Below are 23,514 nucleotides of genomic sequence, written 5' to 3' on the forward strand. Positions count from 1 at the left end.
CAAAGGATCTGTAAACGTACAGCTCCATTGTGGCTCCGCCGGTCCGCCGCAGATGCAGAGAAAGGTAACACTAAAGTGTTCAGTGTTGGACTGGGACAAGAAATGGGCCCAGACACCCAAAAAAAAGGTGAGGGCCACTTTTTTGAGGCGAGCGGTGGGTCCACTTTTTTTTGTCCGGCGTGGGCATCAGAAAGCGTCCCCCAGTGCCTCGCCATGATTTCGACCCTTGAAGTGTTACCTTTCTTTGATGGCGCCAGCTGCAGTAAATGTTGCAAAACACTGGGAGCAGCAGGGCCGAGTGGGCTGGGGCTGCCTCAGTCCGGCCTGCTCCCTCCCAGTGATTTGTAACAGACTCTGCCGGCGCCACAAGTTGCAGCATTGAGCTGCTTTTTCGTCTGAATGATTTTGAGTCCGCTTCGCCTCACTCAGGAGGCGGAATAGAGTGACTGCCACTGCCTGGCTGCCTGGGACCCCACGGTACGGTAGGGGGGATCTCCCTCCAAGAAATTGGAGGCCCCAAAGCTGGGGAAACTTTCTTCGGGAGTATTTTGTGTGCTGTGCCAGTCTCCCTCAGAAGTCCCCGGTGACGGGTCTGGGGAGGTTGGTGCTGCGGCTCTAGCACTGGCCTTCCCCCAGGCGACACTGCCCTGCAATGGGGGGGACACAGGGAGCTGTGGTCGCGAGGAGTGCCTCATCATGGCCAGCAGGCTACTGCTCTTCCTCAGCGCCGGCATCATACCCACAGCTGAGTCCTGCCAGTGGAGAAGGAGGCATAGAGGAGACATAGAGTGACTGGCACTGCCTGGCTGCCTAGATCCCCACAGATTCCAACAGTACGGTAGGCGGGATCTCCCTCTGTGGCAAATTTCTCTTTGAGGAGTATAAGGGTTCTTTCTTGACCTGGATGCCTGCTGACCTCTTAGGTTGTATGACTGAAGCCTTTGGAAGTCTACAAATAGGCTTTGGCGGTGAGCGGTTGGATTTTCCTTACCCTATAATGTAGATTACCCCTGCTAGCTGCGCAGGGAGTATTAATTCTATTAAAGACTAGGAGGCGAGCATTATGCTTCATCTTCATTTTATTCTACTCTTCAGCAGTTCAACAAACACAATAAAAACTCTTAAAGTGTCCAACAAAACTTTTCTCTTAACACACTACAAAGTCCATGAGTCTCTGTAGTCCAAGCCCCTTCAGCCAGTCACAACCCACTTCATGTGCATGGGCTCCTCCTCTGCTTTTACTTGCTCTGAACATCTGTATAACTTCCATAACTGTTCCTCGCTAACGATGCAAAGCTTTCATTAACGTGATAACTCAACTGCCGAAGAATCTCGGCCTTCTAGACTCCTTTGTCTTCAGTTATTTTTCTGGTCTTCCCCTAAGAGGCAAAACAAATAGAAAATCTTTATGGTGGTGTCTATGTGGTGTACTTACTATTATAAGAACAATACAAATGTAAATAGACAGTACAATACTCGGGTGGGAATTTAATGCTCGCCTCCTAGTCTTTAATAGAATTAATACTCCCTGCGCAGCTAGCAGGGGTAATCTACATTCTATGACCAGACTGGAGGCGAGCATTATGCTTGTTCAAAGCTCCCCAACACCGTAACTGCTACATTCTCTGTTGGTTTAAAATAAAACTCTTTAAACGTGCGTTCACACGACCAGTCTGCTGCTAACATTATCTCCCTTAAAGATACACCGGCCCTTACGGCTCTCGAGGCCATTGCTCCTCTCACAGAATGAGCTCCATACATGCTCACATTCACTCCTGCGGCCTGCATGATCTCTTTGACCCATCTCGCGATTGTTGCAGTAGTTACTGCGTGAAAAGGCTTCCTACGAGCTATCAGAAGCTGCGTGGTACCTACTGCTCTGTATTTCGCAGTCCTGCTCTCGTATTCCTTAATGCAACGAGCAACGCACCATTTCGCATTACTCGGAAAATAGGGATAATGGACCGAGGTGGTCCATGTCTTAATCCTCTTCACTATCGAGAAAGTCACTCCCTCAGGCCCGAACGACCTCCTAGACACCTCCAGAGCTCTCGCGTCCGACACTCGTTTGCAGGATACCAGGCACAACAGCATAGCTAGTTTGCCTAATAGCTGCTTGAGTGAAAGATACCTATCTGATGGCCAATCAGCTAGCAATTGTAGAACTACCGCTACGTCCCACGTTGAGCTATATCTGGGCTCCGGTGGAACTTTAAATTTCGCTCCTCTAATGAGCCTTACCACTGCAGGGTGTTCTCCTGCCGGTGTTCCTTCAAATGGCCTGCTGAAATGGCAGATCTGTATACTCCTATAGTATGGAAAGCTCTTCCGTCTTGCAGCAAGTGCACTAAGAAGTTCAAAATTTCCACTACAGGCGCTGAAATGGGATGAACACTTCTGTTCTTACACCAGCTGGACCACTTAGCCCAAGCAGCGTCATAGCTCCTCCTAGTGGATGGAGCCCAGGATTCAGCGATAAGCTCTGCAGCGTGCTTCGAAATTCCTGGCAGCGCCCAGCGTCTCCTGATATTCTGCACGCGACTAACGGGAGTGTCCCTCTCACTCTCAGAGGATGATATGACCCAACTGGGTCCGTGAGTAGTCGCTCTCCTTCTGGTAGGATCCTGGGTATGTCCGTCACTAACTCCATGAGAGTCGGAAACCATACCTGAGACTTCCAACCGGGCACAACTACCACGAGCTCCGCCTTCTCCCTCCGACATTTCGCTAGAACTCTGTTCAGCATTACAAAGGGAGGAAAAGCGTAGTGCGGGCCTCCGGACCACTCCTGCAGGAAGGCATCTGTTCCTTATGCCCCTGGGTCTAACCTCCAGCTGAAGTAATTCCTTGTCTGAGCGTTGAGCCGGGAGGCAAAAAGGTCTATGTGCATCGGGCCCCATCTCGCGTTCCACCTTTGAAAAACTACTGGATCTAGTCTCCAGTCGCTGGAGTCTGTCAAATACCGCGAGTTCCAGTCCGCCACCGAATTCAGGGCGCCTGGTAGATATTCTGCTGTCACTGACGTCTCCGATTCTAGGCAGAAGTGCCACAAATCCTTTGCTAGCTCCGCTAGCATCTTGGATCTTGCCCCCCTAGGTGGTTGATATATCGTACTGCCGATATGTTGTCCATCTTCAACAGGACACAAGATTTTACTCTGTGTCTCGTGAATGCCTTGATCGCAAACGATCCCGCTAGGAGCTCCAGGCAATTTATATGAAGGCGAAGCTCCTCTTCGCTCCACTTGCCTCCGGTCTGTAAAGACCCACATCTGGCTCCCCAGCCCTTCCGGCTGGCATCTGATTCTATGATCAGATCCAGTCTGTCTCCGAATATGGCTCGCCCATTCCAGGCGTCCATATTCCTCAACCACCATTCTAGTTCCGTAATGGATTCCGGATCTAAGGGTACCGACTGATGATACCTCACCCCTGTTGGAGGTGTCTGATCTCCAACCTCTGCAGCGCTCTGTAATGCAACGGGCCCGGAAATATGGCTTGGATAGATGCTGCCAGCAGCCCCACTATCCGTGCCAAAGTCCTGAGTGATACCTGCTGCTTCTCTAAGCATGTCCTAATCTCTCTCTTGATATCCTTTATCTTTCGAGGCGGGAGTTCCAGCGTCGCTTTCCTGGTGTCTAGCACAAACCCCAGGAAATCTAACCTTTGTGCTGGCGTGGTATCGGACTTCTCTGCATTCACTAGAAACCCTAGTGATCCCAGAAGGTCCTGCACCCACTGCGTCTGATAAACTAGCACCTCCCGATCCTCCGCTAAGAGTAAGAGATCGTCCAGGTAAATGATCAGCCTTACCCCCTTCTCTCCGATTGCTGCCGCTACTGGCTTCATCAGCTTCGTAAAAGCCCAAGGAGCTGATGCAAGACCGAATGGCATCGTCTTGAATTGCCAGAACTGCCCTTGCCAGTGAAAAGCTAGGAATGTTCTGTACTCCTTGAGAACTGGGATTGTCAGGTATGCGTCTTTCAAGTCGAGGCGCGTCAACCAGTCTCCCTCTCTCAGGGAGTCTCTTAGCTGATGGATACCCTCCATCTTGAAATGTCGGTATACAATCCATCCGTTGAGCTCTTTGAGATTTATAACTGGTTGCACCTTCTCCTTCCTGTGAACCAGGAACATGTTGCTCACAAACCTTGGGGCTGACTCGCACTTCTCTATCGCTCGCTTGCGCACTAATTGCGCTAATTCGCTGTCTAAGCATGCCTGCTCTGCTTGCGTCAGCTTCTGCCTCTGGGGTCTGCTTGACTGTACTGGATCTTCTACAAAATCTAGAAACAAACCTCTGACGGTCTGCGATACCCAGGAATCGCTTGAAAGCGCGCGCCAATTTTCCAAAAACATGCGCGTCCTCCCCCCTACGGGAGGATATCCCTTCGCTCTCACCTGGTGTAAAACCTTGGCCTCGCCCTGATCCTCTGGATCTGCGTCCTCTCGGGAACCTCCCTCTGGACGGGAAAAAGGTGTCTTGGCCTTTGTTCTCCCAGTACTGGGCTCTGGAAGTTTGGGATCGTCTTCCTCCCTGGCCGCGACCGGCAGCTCGACCCCTGAAGCGGCCGGTCCCGCCAAAAACTCTACTCGGGAAGATCTTGCGGATCGATGCCTGAGCCTTCTCTAATGACACATATGTTCCGACAAAGCGTCCCATCTCCTTCCCAAATGTCTCTCCAAACAGGAGGCCTTGAGCTCCTACTCCCGCTTCATACGAAGCCAAATCACTAAGCTTAGAGTCTATCTTCAGAAGGAGACCTCTTCTCCGCTCTGACGCGATGGCGCAGTTAGCGTTCCCAAGAAGACAGACTGCCCTTTGGGCCCAGCTGGCGAGAACCTCGGGGTCCACCTCTTCCCCAGTATCCTTTGCCCTCTCTGCGAGGTCCATAATTTTTGCCAGCGGTCCGGCCAGGTCCAAAACCTTCTCCTGGCAGCTTCTCCAGGACCTATCGATACCCTTGCGAGGGTCCTTGACTGATTTCGAAACAAAGGTTAACATCTTTGGGTCAAGCTTGGGGGTCTCAGCTACCTTTCCTGGAAGGACCGGCCGTGGACACTCAGCTTGAAGGCGCTGTCTCACTTCTTTATCTAGCGCCTTGCTGTTATTCTGAAGCGCTGCGACCGAGGGATCGCTTATTGTTCTACAGCTAAAGCTGTGATCTCTCCTGAAAGCTCTCTCGAGGCTGCTCTCCCAATACTGTCGCTTAGAAGGGACGATCGCATCCCACGCGAGGCAGAACTCGCGATTGGCTCCTCCCACCCGCGGGTGGGGGCTCGCTCGCGGGAGCACTATTGGCTTGGCCTCCCGAGCGTAGCTCCGCCCCACCCGCGGGTGGGGGCTCTCGCAGTGCGTTCGGCGCTCGCGTGTACTGGCTCCTCCCCCCCGAGGGAGTGGGCCGTTGCGCGAGCCGCAATACGCTCGCTGCGAAGCTCGCGAGGGCGGCTGCACCCCCGATGTGCCGGTAAGGCGACACAGGGTCGCCGCCTCGCGAGCCTATCCTCTCTGCGTCCTCTCGGGAACGCTACTCACCTGTCGGACCTCGAAACGAGGTCGCCGCGTCTGCTCGTACACTTCTCCACTTAATTCTAAACTCCTACAGTATTACTCTGCCTGACGTACAGCCCGCACGTACTGCCCAAACACTGCCTATAGAGGCAGATACTCTGGTGGCAACCTCCGTTCGCCTATTAGCGCGCAACCCTGTACTGGCAAAGCTATTAGCTACTAAAATAACCACTCACCAGTCAATTCTCACAGACACACATAGAGGAAAATTATGGTACTTTTCTGCTTGAAGAGCAGTAAAAGAAGAGGAGGAGCCCATGCACAGGAAGTGGGTTGTGACTGGCTGAAGGGGCTTGGACTACAAAGACTCATGGACTTTGTAGTGTGTTAAGAGAAAAGTTTTGTTGGACACTTTTCAAGAGTTTTTATTGTGTTTGTTGAACTGCTGAAGAGTAGAATAAAATGAAGATGAAGCATAATGCTCGCCTCCAGTCTTGTCATAGAATGGGTGACATGCATGTGACTTCATCAGACCACATGCATTAAATAGTTGCATCGTTCATAAGCTGTTTCCAGAGCAGAGGGCAGATTTCTGTAGAAATGAGTTTCAACCCACAGTGTAACATCTGAAGAATGTATTTTACACCTGCCAGCAAAGGCTTGCTGTTGTGAAAGGCATGTGTGCATATTCATGGGCCATTTTCTATACATGTTTGAATTGAAACTGCTGCTTAATACAATAAACACACATTTCACTGACCCACAAATAGCTCAACGCGTTAATGAAAATGTTACACAGTGGAGATCGGGGTCTCGTTTCGAGTTCCATGTGGGCTGGGTGGCTCAGTTTCAGACCGCTGCGACAGCATGTGACCTCTCAGAGCTCAGTGGGTTAAGTTAATTTTGGGTACAGCGCAATCTCCCAGCCACGCTGTGTTGTGCTGGTGGGTGGCTCCCGGAACGCCTTCAAATGCAAGCTCTTCTATCACTATTGTCTGGTCCAGGGTGGGGGTGGGAGGTTGCCATAGAGACTACTTTTGACAAGAACCGTAAAGTACCGTAAAAGAGCAAATCCAGATATAGTAAAGGAAAGCATGTCCAAAGGTATCTGCAATGCTACCCTTAATGGTTGTTGGCCCTCCACAGGCTTTAGGGACGTTACTGCTTGCTGTCTATTGTCCTCAGGTGAAGCAGACCCCACGCAGCTCCCATACCAAGTGTAACAATTGAAGTGCACTCTTTTGCTTACATAAATAGATAGCAGAAAGAAGTAGCATACACCCAGAAACTCACACTACCATGTTCATCCTATTCTTCCTAAATCTCTCTCCAACGGACACTGATGGAATCTCCACTCACATTCCATGCCTCATGCGTCCCTCATCAGCATTCCATTCACACTCACTCAATTCAAGACAGCACAGAGGCTGCAGTAATCCTAGTGGCCATCTTTAAGAATCTGGTTTCATTTTGGAAGACATGCCCCAAGGCTAAGTAAAGGAACACGTGAATGTTGGGGGCAGGGGAGAGTCTACATATATACTGCTGTTACTGCAGCATGTTGTGGGAGGGTTGTGAGCCACGGATAATCATTATTTTGTGTATTATATTCTAGAGCACAAATGCCAGTTCCTAGGGCACTGCAGCCAGGCAAATTAGGACTAAATAAACTTTGGAGGGGAATGGCTCGGGCACGCGATATAAGTAGGCTCTATCAAAGCCATTGTGGGAAACGAATTCTGTCTGGCAGAACATACCAAGCCCCTGGAATGGACCAATGTACACCTGAGGGAAATTCAAAACTGCATTTTTGTTACAATTTCACATGTGGCCGGAATACGAGAGACTGAAAACACGTTATTCCTTGTTGCAAAGGTTATTTGTCTTGGAGATTAACGAAATGTGTTGTTAATAATAATAATTTAGCATTTATATAGTGCTACGAACCCTCGGGTATCTGAGTGCTGCTTATTATTACCCACGGTGTGTGGTGCTCATTTATTGACCTCGGAAGGATGATGGGCGGAATTTGGCCCTGCCGGGATTCGAACCTGCACCGGCAGGCTCTGCACGGATGTTAAAGCGAGCGCTCTACTTGCTGGGGCTCCATGCAGTTAGGCCAATCACGATACAGCAGAATAGGGTGGCAAAGGGGCAATGCCTAACGTTTATATTTTTGCCTTTTACCTCATACCAGTTTCCCTAATCCCCCCCCCCCCGTCCCCACTTCCATTCCCATCCAACCATCATTACCCTAACCCTCCTTCCCTGCTGGGGCTGCAGAGCCCTGTATGAGCATCAACTTGCAGCAGGTCCCAAAAACGCAGTGGTTAGTGGTTGGTTCATGCCACTCCTGCGCCTCCGAGCTGTGGACCCTGTCACAGAACTGTATGCAAAGTTATGTTCTTTTATGAGTTGTGGTGTAATGTAACAGACACATGAACCCTCTATAAGTAGCATTTTCTGTAAAGTTGTGAATTATTGCTATTCACGGATGATGGTTTGAGGGCCACTTTTTTAGGCGAGGGGTGGACCACTTATTTTGGGTGTCCGGGCCTATTTCTTGTCCCAGTCCGACCCTGTCCTTAACCCAGATTGGCTGCTGCATATATTGTACACTTTAGAGAAAATAGGCTATGTTGCTGCAGCTGCAAAGTATCTGCTATTTACTGGGGACGATTGAAGTTGTGCTGTCTATGCAGTCTGACTAATGTAGTTAATGACGAAAGTAAGGAGATACTGGGAGATGATTATAACAATGCATAGTGTACTTGAATGCAAATTGGAACTGTAACAAGCATCTTGGTATGATGATAATCTTCTAACTGTCGGTTTTGTAATGTACTGGAAAATGAATAAATGAAGACTTTAAAAAGTAGAAATTCGACAAGCCTCAAAAGTTGTTCCAATAGTTTACTTTTCTGCAATGGATGAGGAAGGTGTGTGCTATTTTCCATCTCAGGATCCGTTACAATATTGGACTCTTCTGTGGTATGTAGTTAACTGAAACATTCTGACAAGGAAGGTGCACATCTTCATTCCAGAGTTAAGATCATTTTTAAGTTTACATGAAGGGGTCATTATCCTGTAGTTTTGTCTGCAGGATTGCTTGACATGAATTAGTTTAAATGCCTTGGGGCCTGGGACAAGAACTTCTTTTTGAAAGGCACAAAAGCTGTGATACTCAAATCACGATTCTAAATTGTGTAAAGGATTTAGTAGTTAGTCTTTACCAACTGTCCTTAAAGTATCATTGGCCTCTTGTTCCATTTCCATCATACATAAATGACTTATTGAGCCTATCTAAATGTTGTATACAGTAAGTAGCTTGCATCTCTCCACACCATCAGTGAGACATTCTAACCTTCCACACAGCCTTCACTGGATTCAGAAAGATTATTTTCAAGTCCTGCTGACTAAATAACAATATTGTTATCAGGGGACAGTTCTATGCTATCCTGTTACAACTCGAGAAGCAAACTAAAATGGCCAAGGGGGAAGCTTAGGATGCTTCTGATTTGGCCAAAAGGTATATGTGAAGACTGAACATGTAAAACAAATAATTGAAAAGCCTTCTCAGAATTTCACTTGAGAATGTGAGATATTCCAAGAATGCACATCTAATAATTGTCTAACAGGGTGGTTTTTGTTCAACTTTAGATAAGCCGACAGATGGATTTGCCTAAAGTGGTCTCTAGAACATCCAAGCTAGTTGGTAATAGGAATAATCTATTACATACAACAGCCTGTGTGACTTCAGTGATTGTCCCTCTGATGTTAGAACTGCCTCAAAATGTAGTAATTATTTCTTGTATGGAAAATATGACAAGTACTCCATTAAGGAACGTAAGATTCAGACTTGGTTTTCTTTTTTCTTTTATCTTTATTCTCTTGTCTCTTTGATCTTTACTCTCTTTTCAGAAAGTAAATGTTAAGTATATTGTTGTTTTATCTCTTACAGGCAAGGGTGACGAGGATCCAACAAATTGATAAAGACCTGCATCGTATCCGACAGCTCTTACAGTCTCAGGCCTCCGAAGCAGAGGTTAATCAGGTTTATCTTCCATATTGGTTGTTCTGGCAAAGTAATGTTGCAGTGCTTATAGAGTCCAGCCCAAAACTTTAAAGTCTAGAAAGCAAAAATTGTGGACGGCATATATGTTGGGGATATTTTGCAGAATCCATCTGGTGAGGCGCGCGGAAGATCAGCCCAGTAGTGTGGGCATGTGATGTCCACCAAGTTAGTTTCAAGTACAGAGCAGTCTGGCTTCACTCTTAGGAAGGCAGGGGACTGTATTCATGTACAGTAAGCCATGACTATATAAATACAGTTCTGGGATGTGTGAACCTGCTTAGATTCACTAGATTCACATGTTTTGCATAGGCCACAATCTAGTGGTTGGCTCGGAGTATTGCATATGTTTTTCGAAATCAGAAACTAGGGAGTCGACTGGGGCATTTCTGTGACACTATCCCTATCCTACGTGTACAGATATCCATGCATCAACGTCCTGGTATTGTATTTTGTCTGCCATCGGTCTGCAGCAATTTTGCAACAAAGAAGAACTTTCAAAGGCATTAGTAGTGTGTCTGCCTGATTTACGAAGCCGGTGCATCGAGGAACGACCCAGAGAGACATGACTGCTTCATCTACGAGGCGCACAGTAGCGGAGAGTGAGGGTGGCATGACAGTTTTTCACACTTGGCGGTCAAGAGTCTTAGACAATGTCTTTGCCCTTTCCCACACACTACATAAAGCAGCGCCGTCACTCGAGGCCCAGATGGGGGCACAAGGGTTTCCAGTCTCCGTAGAATGTCTTAGCCAAATGATCTACAGCCCCCTGTAAAGCAGTCGTCAATGATACACTCCATTCTCCTGCTCTGAGGTGGTAACCTCTACTTGCAGTTTTTGAACTGCAGCAGCAAGGCCTTCATAGCTTCCATGGCTTCGGGGAGATAGAACAGCTTCTTGCAATCTGTCAGATTGGCCAAGAAGGCAATCACGGATAGTGTCTCAGGAGCCCTAAATGTGGTCCCTCCAAATCCAAAGGGAAAGTCCCCACCAGTGTGGCACGTCCCTCCAGGTGGGATTGCTACTGAACAACACCCCCTCTGAATCCTGAAGTGGAAAGCACATAGGAGCTGCTGAGGGAGAGATAGGTCGCTCCAACAACTGGAGACCCTGAAGCATAGGGGATAGAAATAGGAGCTATATTTACCTCTTTCTGGTGTTTCTGTGTTTCTACAGCAGAGTCCTTTCAAGAGGAAGGTAACTTAGTCAAGGAGACAGACAGCAATTATTGCCTGGAAGGGGAATAGTACAAATGAATATCTAGGAAAGCGAAACACCTAAGATAAAGACCTGGAAAAAGAAGTCAATTGCCATCTTCCCGGCGGCATTGTCCTGGGTGGAAAAGACTGTTGCAAGAATGCTAACCTTGCATCTCGCTGCCCTTTTTGTTTCCAAGCTTGCTTCCAGGAGAATTTGTCACTACGGTGGCACGTCCCACACTGCTGTGATTAGAGGGAAGGACCTCCAGTTCCTCATCTTGACAGTGTGGAACGTGCTGCCCCAATCTGAGAAAAGGGTCCAAGGGCTTCCCTTCCACCTATGAGGTGGTGGTTAACGCCTGGAGGACAGTGTGAGTTACTAGGTGCCAAGGGCTTTGGTGAGTGTTCGCATAGTATTCTGGATACCTTGGGGACCTGTGAGGTGTCCGGGTTCTGTGAGGCGTTAGGGTTCTGATCCGAACAGATAGACAATGACTTAGGGATTCAGGTCCCCTCCCATGCCACTCCCGTAGAGGACGAATAACCTCACTCATCCATGTATGGGAGATTTAACATCAGATCAGTGGGTACTAGACACTGTCTCAAAAGGTTATTGCGTAGAGAGAACATGCAGCCTAATGCTGCACAAGAGAAACATTATCCATAAGCATCAATAATTACTAAGTAAGGAAATCAAAGCCCCTAAAAGCCAGGTAAACAAGGGCATTTATTTCCTTCTCTTATTGGTATTCAAGAATGACAAAATAAAAAGGCTAGTCTTCAACCTCAGACCAGCAAAGAAATACGTAAAACCCCAAAAGTTCTGGATGACCACACTCCGCAATCACTCTTCTAAAAAAAAAAAATGGGGGGTGTTCATGAAAGGTGCATACTTTCATATTTCAATGATCCCAGCTCACCAAAGGTTTCTAAGATTCAAAATCAGAACACGCCATTACTAGTTCAAGGTAATACCTTATGGAATAGCGTTGATACCTTGTGTGTTCACATAGGTGCTTGCGGTGGTGACGGCACACCTACGCCAACAGAATATTCCTATATACCTTTACCTGGAAGTCTCTCATAACAGGGAAGATACAGGCAAACTGTCTAGCCAACATCCAAAAGATGGTGGACCTCCTATTCGGATCGGTGTTCACTAAAAACTAGACAAAAATCAAGCCTTTTGCCCACCCAGAAGAAACTGTTCCTGGGTGCAATACTAGACACTGAACATACTATCGCTTATCCACCTGAAGAATGTGTTCATACAATCCTAGCGCCAATTCCCTGTTTTCAGGCAGGTGCTCAAACAATGATAAAGAAGGGTAATGAAACTCCTAGGTATGATGGCTTCTTGCACCAAGATAGTCACTCATGCATGGCTAAACAAGTGATTCTTCCAACATTGGTTTGCATGTCAATAATCCCAGGTGTTGGGTGAATGGGAAGATCTACTGGTTGTGTCAAAAGAGGTGGTACGTGCTGTGAATTGGCGGACAAAGGAAAACATCTTATGTCAGACCATTCAGCCTCACTGCTAGATTGGGGGGCCCATTTCATAAGGGTTCAGCCCACTAATGTTACTGTCCCTAGCAATTGCAATCACCTAGCAGACACCTTAAGCAGTGTTCTCCAATGACATCACGAGTCGAAATCAACAAAAATGCATTGAAATGGATTTTCAGAGTGTGGGAATGGCAAACAGCGGATATGTTTGCAACAGCCCAGAACACCTTAGGTAAGATTGCTCAGCGGGTAGAGTTCTTACTGCTGCCAGCTGTGTGATCTGCAGGTCGCAGTTTTGAATCCCGGCAAGGCCAACTCAACCTTTCGTCCTTTTGAGGTGTCAATAAATGAGTTCCAACTTTGGTTGGGATGATGAATGAATGAATGTATGTAAATATGTTGTGTACAAAGCTCTATATAAATAGAAAATCATTAACAAATCATCAAAACAAACCCAAGCCTTGCTGCCAGGACACCACAGAAAGGGTTGCTAGGGAATGCTCTGTGAATGAGTAGGGAAGGGATATTTGCTGACCCATTCCCCCTCCCAACAGCACTACTACACAAAGTAGTGCACAGGTTACTATACAAAAGGCCATCACTGACAGCACCAATGTTGGCAAGATAAACCTGGTACCCCCACCTCTTAAGGATGTTAGTCCAACCACCATTTAAACTTCAGCCAATTCATAACTTGCTAACACAACATGATACGTTAACACACCCTTGTCTACAGGCAACAAACTTCACAGCATGGCTCCTGAAGTCAGAGTTCCTGTCATTATAGCCTTCATTGAAGGAGGTAAACAAATTTGGCCACCAATTACTCATCCCCCTCCACTGGGGTGGGACCTCCATACCATTTTAAAAAGACTCACGGAAGCACTCTGAGACAATGCACAAAGCCACCTTCAGGGATCTGTCATACAAGGTAGTTTTTCTAATAGCAATCACATCCATTAGAAGAGTTTTTTTTAAACAAGTTTTACTGATTATTAAAACCAAACAACAATACAAACCAAACACGCAGTGCATTTTACAACAGTTCAATTGTGAAACACATAATCATGGTCACTGCTCCCCCCATCCCGCCCCCCTGTATGAGCCTATTTCATTCCTCTCAATTTATATCTGTTGCACGTGGTGGGGTCTCGCTTCCCGTGAATTCTGTCAGAACTTGTAGTGCTCCAAACAATTCTGCTACTAACGATTTCCATGCCATCAGGGTTCCTGCCTCTTCCTCCCCCCCTGTATTGCTCGCCTCTTGCCACACCATCGTTTCAGCCTCCGCCCATTTCTGCAACTCTCTTCACCTTGCCTCCACCCGTGGTTTATGACACGTCTTCAATCCCATGGCAATCCTTCGTTTTGCAAGCACATATGCCAGATCTTTCAGTTTCCCAACATGCTTAAGTTTCTTTGATCTGGGAAACCCTCCCAGCAAGCAGGCCCAGGCAGTGTCTACGACGATCTTTACCCCTTTTTCCGCTGGTTTCTGTGCCACTTCTCCCCAAAAACGCTCAATTACTGGGCACGACCAGAACATGTCATGTCAGCCTTTTCCTCGCCGCATTTGGGACATGCTTGTCGTCCAGCATTTTCAAACCTGGATATCCTCAGAGGTGTCATGTATGCTCTGTGCGTTATATACAATTGTATTTGTTTCCGTCTCGCATTCCTTGACACCTTCCTGTGGTATCCCAGGGCCCGTTCCCACATCCCATCCTCTATCGGGACTCCTACTTCCGCTTCCCAGTCTAGTCTCAATTGTGTCAGCTCCTTCCCGACCTTAGTCATCATCATCTCGTACAGTCTAGAAATCTCATGCCCCCCTTCCGATACATCATATATAGCCCCCATGACAGCGTCTGGTTCTTCTGCCAATACCGTTTCAGGCCACGTTTTCCGAATTCTCTGTACCATTCCATGATATGTAATATACTGGCCCGTGTGTAACCCTGTTTCTTCCCCCAGCACTTCGAAATCCTTAATAGCCCCCTCTTGCCAAATATCCCCTAATGTTACTAACCCCACCGATTCCCAGTGGGTTCTGATTATCGCCCTCAGCTGCCTATCTCCCCCTGCCAATGCAACCAGCGGTACCTGCGGGGAGCATGGGAATGGCTCCTCCATCATTCGGCATGCCTGGCGCCACACTTTCCACCCAAGCACCATCATCCTAGGGCGCTCTTTCATTACTGACTCAGGCAGCCAGATCATTTCTCTTAAGTAAAAAGGGGCGCAATCATGCTCAAACAACCTTAATTCAGGGGTCGCTTCATCTGAGAGCCATTTGGCGCCATATTGCAGCTGGCTCGCTACATAATAAACCTCAAAATTAGGCAGCTTGATTCCCCCCTCTTTCATAAAAGTTTTGCAGCTTCCATAGTGCCACTGTGTTTCGGGTACCATGCCACAGGAAGTCCCTACACATGCTGTTCAATTTAGCAAAAAACTTCTTGGGTATCATGTATGGAATATTACTAAAATAATGCAGGAGCCTAGGTAGGACCACCATCTTCAGCATAGCACTTCGTCCCATCATTGCTAGGGGCAGCTTCACCCAGAACTTCATGCATTTCTCAATTTTCACAATGGCTGCCTCAGTGTTGTGTCCGTGTTCCTCTTCTAACGTGTGGTACACGTCTATCCCAAGGTATTGGAAAGACCTAACTGCCCATGGTATTTGTAGTACCGGTAACTGTTTCACAGGGGTTTCCTTATAACTGCCCAGCGGAAAAATGCTAGATTCTTGAGGATTCACCGCTATCCCGTACAGCCCCGCATACCTCTCCATCACCTCCAGGGTATATTGGAGATTTTCTTCCGGGTATCTCAAGTATAGTAACAAATCATCCGCATATAAGGAAATCCGGTGTCGTTCTACCCCTACCTCAATGCCTGCTATCGAGGACCAGGGGCACCCCTGCCTGGTGCCTCTACTAAGTTGCCACCTCTCGAATATCACTGCACCCGTCCAAACTCTGGCTAGCGGCTCGCTATACAGCATCTTCGCCCACCTGATGTAGCCGGGCCCCATTCCGTACCCCTCCAGGGTCGCCAGCAGCCACGGCCACTTGACAGAGTTGAAAGCGTTTACCGCGTCTAAAGATACCACCGCCATTTCACCATCAGTATTACTACCCCATTCGACCACCTGTTGGAGTCGCCTGTGATTGTGAGTTATGTTCCTATTCGGGACATAGCCCGTCTGGTCAGGATGTATTAGTTTGCTAATCACTCTTCGTAATCTGTTTGCCAGGACAGCCGTCAATATCTTGCTGTCCTGGTTCAGCATCGACAAAGGTCTGTACGAGCCACAGCTATGGCCCGGTTTGTTAGGTTTGCGAAGCGGTATTATGATCGCCTCTCTGAGCGATTCCGGCAACCGTCCCACTCGGGAACCCATCCGCCCCCGGGGTCTTACTGGTGGGCAACTGTCTCACCACTTCATCTAGCTCCTCCAGGGTGATTGGTGCGTCCAGCTCCTCTCCCTCCTCCCCACTTATCTTTTTTCAGTCCTATATCTTCTAGTGTTTCCATTATCTCCTCATGGTTGCTTTCCTTCTCATCCCCATATAGCACCTTGTAATAATCTGCAAACTCCTTGTTAACTTCTTCTTGGGTGTCCGCTACCCCACCATCTTCCCTTGTCATCGTTCTGATCGGGGGTCTGGGAGTTTCGCTCTTGTAGAGCCATGCTAAGAGCCGTCCTGTCTTATCTCCTCCCGCATGCTGTCTTTCAATATATTTTTTATAGTTGAGATTGCATAGCCTTTCGCAGTGTTCCGCACATTTCTGCTGCAGCTTAAGTGCCAGCTCCATATCTATGCTTCCACCCTTTAATGCTCTTTCTAGTTCCTCCTCTGTTCTTTGTAGGTCAGCTAGTACTAATTCTCAGGGGTGGGTTGCTTTCATCCCGTTGCTCCTATTTTCAATTTTATTACGCTTTGTCAATACTATGCAGCTCCTACATGCATTTTATCCACTATATTCCAGTTCACAGGGCGCACAAGGCCCAAAAGCTACACAATGTCCATCCGGTATCACTTGTTCCCCCTCTACAACAGGGCCATCCTCCCACTTACCCCCTCAATGTCCTCGACCAACGGTCCTCAGTTGTCATGCTCCTGACGATCTCGGTTTGCCTCTTGTCCCGGGCAACCTTGCAGGTCCAACCATGACACCACCACCTCGGGGGTGTCAAAGAAAAGCGCTCTGCTCTTATGTAGCACCTTCAGTCTCGCCAGATACAGGAGCATGTACTTAATGCCAGCCGCTCGCAGCCTCCTCTTGACGGCCACGTGATGCTTGTGGATGCTCTTTCTATTGTTCCGCCCTTACGAAAATATTCTACGATCGTCTCTCTGTCCTTATAGTTCAAGATCCTCACAATTATCGGTCTCGGCGGGGCCCCAGGTCGTGGTTGCCTCATTAGGGCGCGATGTGCTCGCTCCACCGTAAACCCCTGTGAGAGTTTGTCTGCTCCTATCTTATGTAGTATCATGTTCTCCACATAGTTTGTGGGGTCCTGGCCTTCCTCTCCCTCTGGCAGGCCAACCACCCATATGTTATTTCTTCTCGCCCTTCCTTCCGCTTCTTCCACACGATTTTCGAGATTAGCAACCTGCCGTTTTAGCACATGGACCTCTTTTGCGTTATTCGCGCTGACATCCGTGTTGTTCTTCACTACACTTTCCAGGCCACTCGTCCTCTCTGCCAGCGCTCTGACATCTTGCCGTAGCAGGGTGAGTTTGGTTCCTACCGCATCAATTTTGTTCTCTAGGGCTGTCCGCAGGTCCGCCATTGCTGAGCCCCATTTGGTGCTCATCTCCGTTATGGCCGCCAGGATCTGATGCTTATCTCCTTTCAGGGTTTCTTCCGCAGGGGTCGCAACCGTGCTTTGTGCCGATGTTGTAGGGGTCCTCTGCGCTTTTGCGAAGACCTCCATTGTAGGCTGTTTGGTCTTGGCTCTTAGCCCTTTCACCGACATAGTGCTACCCTCCTTACGTGTCTGGCTTCGACCATGCACCGTTTTTGTGACACTTTGGTTCTTTCGGTCGTTGGGGTTGTTATCTTGCACTTTGTTATGCTATGGCGTGTGAAATAGCTTCCTGGGTAGATTGTATCCTCCCACGTTTGTTCTCCACTTACACTTCTCTTTGGCACACATTTCTTCGGGCACCTTTCTCTGTGGTTTGGGTGCCTGGGTACATATAATGGAAGCAGGGTTTGGGTCTGCCTCTGAGGCTGTGTTACGCACACTCACGCACTGGCCATTGATTCGTCTTCTATGGCCATCTTGTGCAGCATCAAGGGGTACAACAGTGCTCTGCTGCTCAGGTCATGTGCAGCCCACCAGGTCGTGCTCCTGCAACTGTTCAAACCTCAATATCAGTCTCCTTTTATGTGCCCTAAACCCCCTCCGTCTTACACATATGTCACCACCCGATCGCGGGCCTGTCTGCAATCTTCCAGTGCAGCGGCAGCCCTCCTCGTGTTAGTTGGCTCTGCAGAGCCTAATGGCAAGATGTTCGTGGGGGCGATGCCCGCCCCGAGCGCATCCAACCCGCTCCGCGGGCACCACGTATACACTTTGCTGCGGCAGCTCTGCGCGCTGCAGGGCCCAGCCGCTCCTCCTGCATCCAGCCCCGCCCGGCACCCACACAGTCCTCAGGCACTGTGATCGTGGGGGTAACACCCACCCCAAGCACATCTAAACTGCTCCGCGGGTCACCGCGCTTATACTCCGCTGCAGCGTGTTGCAGGGCCCGGCCGCTTCTCTTGCATTCAACGCTGCCTGTCGCACACACAATCCTCCGGCACTGCTCTCAAGCGTTCCGTGCCAACGGACACGCCTCCTCTGTTCTTGCGGGCCCTTCCTGCTCCGCAGGGGGGTCCCGGCCGCCTCACACGCCCAGTGCGCCCTTGCAATGCCCGGAGCTCTCCCCTACATCTGCGAAGGCATCTCGTTCCTTGCAGCCGCCCGATCCATGCAGCCTATTATCCTGTTTAGTATTTCGAAACTGTAGCCGTCTGCTGGGCCCGCTACTGCACTGCAGGGATGCACCCTACAGGATCCCTTTGTTCTCGGTCACCGCCATTTTAGCACTCATCTCGCAGCTGGCTACAGGAAACAATGTATCACTCCGTTACTCCTAAAGCTCTGGGCTTGCCGTCAGTCTGCTCTCATTGTGCGCCGTGCCTTCACACGCCTTTTCCTATGTTTGGAGCTGCAGTACGTGAAGGAAATGTTAATTTCTTCGTCAGATGAACTCGCCGAATCTCCATGGCTGCCTGGCCACACCCCCTCATCCATTAGAAGAGTTAGTGAGATACATTCCGTTTCAAGGATAGCGCAAGGGCAACACGTTTGTCTTGGAACGGAGACCACGCAGAGCGTCACAGGTTCAAAACCTGGTCCAGCTCTTAGAGGCTGCTCTCCGACATGAAACATGGTATAAAAGCTCAAATTATTATTCAGTAACCAAGCCTTTTGACTCCATACATAAACACAAGGTAGTTCTACGAACGCAGATGTGTTTCTCACATAAGGGCATTTGAAAATTCCATGTTAACCACTCCATAGAACTGATTTCTTTCTTCTGTAACCCAAAGAATAAGGGGGGGATGAAATCACTGCACATATTAGAGGTGCGCAAAGCAGTCATGTCCTACGGATAACCTAGGTCACAATTGTTAGGTAAATGTTAGGTTAGGTAAATTGTCAAGTGCATTCAACTATGTTTATTAACTAGCAAAAATTACCTTTCACACATAGGGCCCACTCCACACATAGCACAGAAGCAACTCTGGCTTTTATTGCTGATGTGTTGTTAGATTAAATATGTAAGGCTGCAACTTTGAGTTCAGCTTGTACCTTTGCACAACACTAATGTCGATACACAGGTCAGGGACCGATTTACGGGTGGGTCAATCAGTACGTAAGCATCTCTTCTTCACTGTCTCTGCTATTTGTCCACCACCTTCCTCAGGAACTGCTTCCTAATCTATGCAAAGCAGAAGCTAAGCAGATTCACAAGCCCTAGAAGACAAATATTATTTACCCGGCAATAGTCTTTCTGTGGCTTGTATCTGCTTGTACTCGCATGCGCCTGCCTTGCCTCACTGCAAGGAAGCAACGGGACAGTGCAGACATCAGTGACACACTTGCATTCACAGCCCATATAGACATGGGGACAGAAAAAGAAACAATCTGAGGACGTTTGTGTGAGGTATCATGGGTACCTGTACACATAAGATAAGGATAGTGTGACAGGAACGCCCCTATCAAAACTTTATTTTGTAATTCAAATAACATATGTAATACTCAGAGCCACCCACTATACTAAAGCATGCATTTCTAAGCAAATACAAGTTTCAGAAAGTCTATTAGTGGGTAAGTAATATTTCTCATTTTTGTAAGTGTTGTATGTGGTAAAGAAAACTGTTCAAATTAGTACAATAAGGTATGTAAACCGACAATGCAAACAGGCAGAATCCGAGGGAACATCGAATCAACCTCTCACAGCATTATCGCCCCCTGCACACTTGCATACTCTACTCACTGCCTCTCTGGACCGAATTCTCTCCCTGGATTTTCTAAAAACTATTGCCTCCCTCAAACCTTCTTTTTACTTTGTAAATATCATCCTGACCTCATTCATGAAACAATTGACGGGCCCGGCGCTCTACGTGCTCCTCGGCATCATTAATGCCACCTTCACAGAAGGGTAATTCCCGAACACCCTCAAAACTGGTCTCATACAACCTTTTTTGAAAAAACAACCCAAGATCCAGATGACCTGGCCAACTACTGGCCCATTATGAACCTCCTGTTTTATGGCAAAATCTTGGAAAAAGTAGTCGCTACACAACTACTCTCCAGAATCTAACATCTCCACCTCTTAATTGACTATCAGCGACGGTTCCGCCACAAGTGTAGCATCTAGGCAGCCACCATCCAGGTGGTGAATGGATCCTCTGCAAATCATGGATATTGGCGACCTGTGCCTTCTCGTCGTCCTTGACCTCTCGACTGTATTCGGCAGCATGAACCCAGGGACGTCATTCCACCAAAATGCCAGGGGTAGCGGAAGTGACATCACACGACCCTTGACCCCCCTGATGATGTCACCGGAAATTATGTCATTTTACCCCCACCCCGAAGTGATATAGCGGGAAGCGATGGATCACAACCTTTCACCTGTTGACAAAACAGGAATTGGCATCACATAGCATTGTACACTACGAAAAATATGGTTACAATATCACTATAATGTGATGTACATTTCATACAAGAATGGATCGCCATATGTATCGTTAAGATCAGTTTATATAGGCCCATATTACCAAATTACTGTGAATGCAAGCAGACACCAATGACCCAATGATAATGATGTGTTATTATATAGCACTTACGCTTAAGCGCTTTATATAGAAACAATATACACCCAGTATCACCCAACCTGTGTTGGTACTCATTTATCAACCTCAGAAGGATGAAAGGCTGAGTTGAGGCGTTTGAGAACAGACTAAATCAGTGACTCACCCCCTGAAGTGTGCCTGAAATAAACCTCTAATGAGTTTAGCAATTATTGTATAGAATTCCAGAAAGACACATTATTTGGTATTCCTATTCTTTCTTATTTAGGATCAGTGCTGAAAGTGTTAGACTTGTGGATCTTGTTCTTATTTTTCTTATTTTTTTTTAATGGGCCTAAACAAGAAAGCCAGCCACTCCAGACGTAAAGAGCCACATGGTGCTGGCCACAGTCCAGGAGCTTGCATTACCAAAAAACAAGTTTTAAAAAAAATATTTTTTAGAGGTCGCAAGAGAGACCTCAGAGGTTGCAGTTGCGACCTCTGGCGACCCCTAAATGACATCCCTGCATGAACCACTGCATCCTGCTCTCCCCCTTGCCGACAGGATGGGATTCTCTGGCGCTGTCCTGAATTAGTTTACCTCCTGCCTCTCATGCAGACACCAGGCCATCCAGATAAACTAATCGCATTCTAACCGACTCCACATCTCCTGCAGATTGCCCAAAGGCCCCATTCTCCCACAGATCCTTTTTTAACCTTTACATGGAGCCTGGGGGCACTCTCACCAAAGATCCTAATATAGCCATCAATACGCAAATGATACTCAGTTTTACATGACAGTAAATTGCGCACAGGACATCACTAGTCTCTGCGATTGGCTAGCATTCATCCAGTCTTGGATGTCAACTTCCTACCTCAAACTAGACTCCCCCAAGACTGAATTCATCCTCATCGTTCCACCCACTAAAAACAACTTTTCTAACAATGGCTCTGTGATATGCGCCTTCAAGGATTTGAGGCAGAACTCTGGCACAGCCAAATCCTTAGGCTTCTCCTTCCAGAACAGCAGCCTGTCCTTCCGGAAACACGTAGGCATGAAAGCCCTAACAGCTTGCTCCGAATATGAAAACTTTGAAAAATCAAACCCTTCATCCCTCCACATGACTTCCAGACCGTAGTGCACGCCCTTATGGTGTCGCACATCGATGGGGGAAATGATCTCCTGGCAGGGCTCCCAGCTGCTCACTTGGCTCCTCTAAAAGCAGTCCACCACGCTGCAGCATGTCTTATTATGGGTGCACAGAAATGTGACTGAAAAATGCATTGTCCTACACAAACTACATTGGCTTCCTGTCCGGGCCAGGATACTGTTCAAGACTGCATGCATCATCTATAAAGCAGTCACTAGTAGCACACCAGCATACCTGGTGGCACGCGCTCCTCGTGCAGCAAATAGACTAACTGGTTTGAAACACAACTCGTCAGCAAAGAGAGGACTTGCAAACAATCCTTCTCTTGCCACACACCCACCCAATCCCAGTCTCTGCTTGGAATGTCCCCATAATTTTCCAATTTCACATATCTCTAAAAACATGACTTTTTCACCAACCAAGGACTAATTCCAATGGACGCACAGACCTCCACTCACAGTACTGCGCTGCTATTAAAAGATGCCAGACTAAATGCTGGCAGCTCCACTGCTCCCGAGCTAGGTCTGCTTTAAATAATAAAATGTTTACAAAAATACAAATTCAGTACGTATAAACAGTAAATGGTTAAAGTGAAGTCAACTCACTCCAAAAAACTAGTGAAACAGTTACCCATCAGTAAAATACTACACTTTCCTGATTATATCAGGAGGGAGTACAAATGGTTAAAGCAGACCTGAGAAATTGTCAGTCAGGTAGGTAATATCAAGTAAATATAGTACTGGGTCTGTAAAGGACACCGTTCTTCACAACCTAGTAGAGGCAGATAGATGTAGTTGAGCACAATTCAGCTTCAATAGGAGATACATTGTGAGTGATTTATCACTGTAAAATAAATAGAAAATCACCAGTATATTTTAAAAAATTCACTAATTCTGAAAATTCCAGTGGCCCGATGGGCAGGGGGCACAGGAAAGATGGCAGTACATTGGTAAATGATAGTTTGCATCGCTTTTACAGATAGGTAAATACATCCTATAGCCCATAGGTGCAAGAGAACCAGCAACTACCCAGCTGGGGTAGTTTTATGGTCCCCAAGTGTTCTAGACGATGGTTCCAATACTAGAGGCCGCAGAGTGGAAGGATGCAGTATTAGATCCCAGAACACACACATACTGTAGTTAGTCCAGAGGCCCTAGAGGACAGGACCAACGATCTGGATGGGATCAGAGGACCTGGTTGATAACACAGTGCTTGTTGTGGAGGAAACGCCAAGGAAGTTTCAGGTTCAGGATTGGGTCTGGAAGACACTGCTTCAGGATTCTGACAACGAGGACCCAAAAGACCCAAAAGATGGACCCGTTGGGGGCAACCCATAATGGAGGGCACCATATCAGCCAAGTAGCGGTTGAAGGAAATCTAGCAAGTAAGACACAGGTGGTTCAAGGCGAGAAAGGAATCAGCCAGTTAGCAGGAATGGTTCTTCTCAGAGGAACAGCTGCAAGTGGGTATACAGTTATGGAGCAGGTCAAGGCGGAGTAGCAGCATCCACTCGAATTCCAGCAAGGAAGCAGAGGGGCCACCCACATTCTGTCCAGCAGCCAGCAAAGTTAACATTGGATTCACAAAACGACAGGAAGGTTTTGCAGGGAGCATCGGAACCTGCTGGCATGGATATATAGCACCCTGCACTGGCTGGGAAGCAGACCAGATTAATAGATTCATCCTGCAGGAAGTGATGAGGCCATAT

The 23,514-nt window shown here is 47.7% G+C and overlaps 1 protein-coding gene across 6 annotated transcripts in view; it reads left to right on the forward strand.

Annotated features, from left to right (window-relative positions):
* APC (APC regulator of WNT signaling pathway) overlaps window positions 1–23,514 on the forward strand; it is a 1,243,184-nt gene that overhangs the window by 853,329 nt on the left and 366,341 nt on the right. For all 6 annotated transcript variants that reach the window (XM_069625497.1, XM_069625496.1, XM_069625498.1 and 3 more), the window contains one exon: window positions 9,473–9,556. In XM_069625497.1, coding sequence (XP_069481598.1) covers window positions 9,473–9,556 — 84 coding nt within the window. The remainder of the gene's footprint in view (window positions 1–9,472; window positions 9,557–23,514) is intronic.

This window comes from Ambystoma mexicanum, chromosome 6p (genome assembly GCF_040938575.1).
Source record: "Ambystoma mexicanum isolate Mex_15411 chromosome 6p, UKY_AmexF1_1, whole genome shotgun sequence".
Taxonomy (NCBI): Eukaryota; Metazoa; Chordata; class Amphibia; order Caudata; family Ambystomatidae; genus Ambystoma; species Ambystoma mexicanum.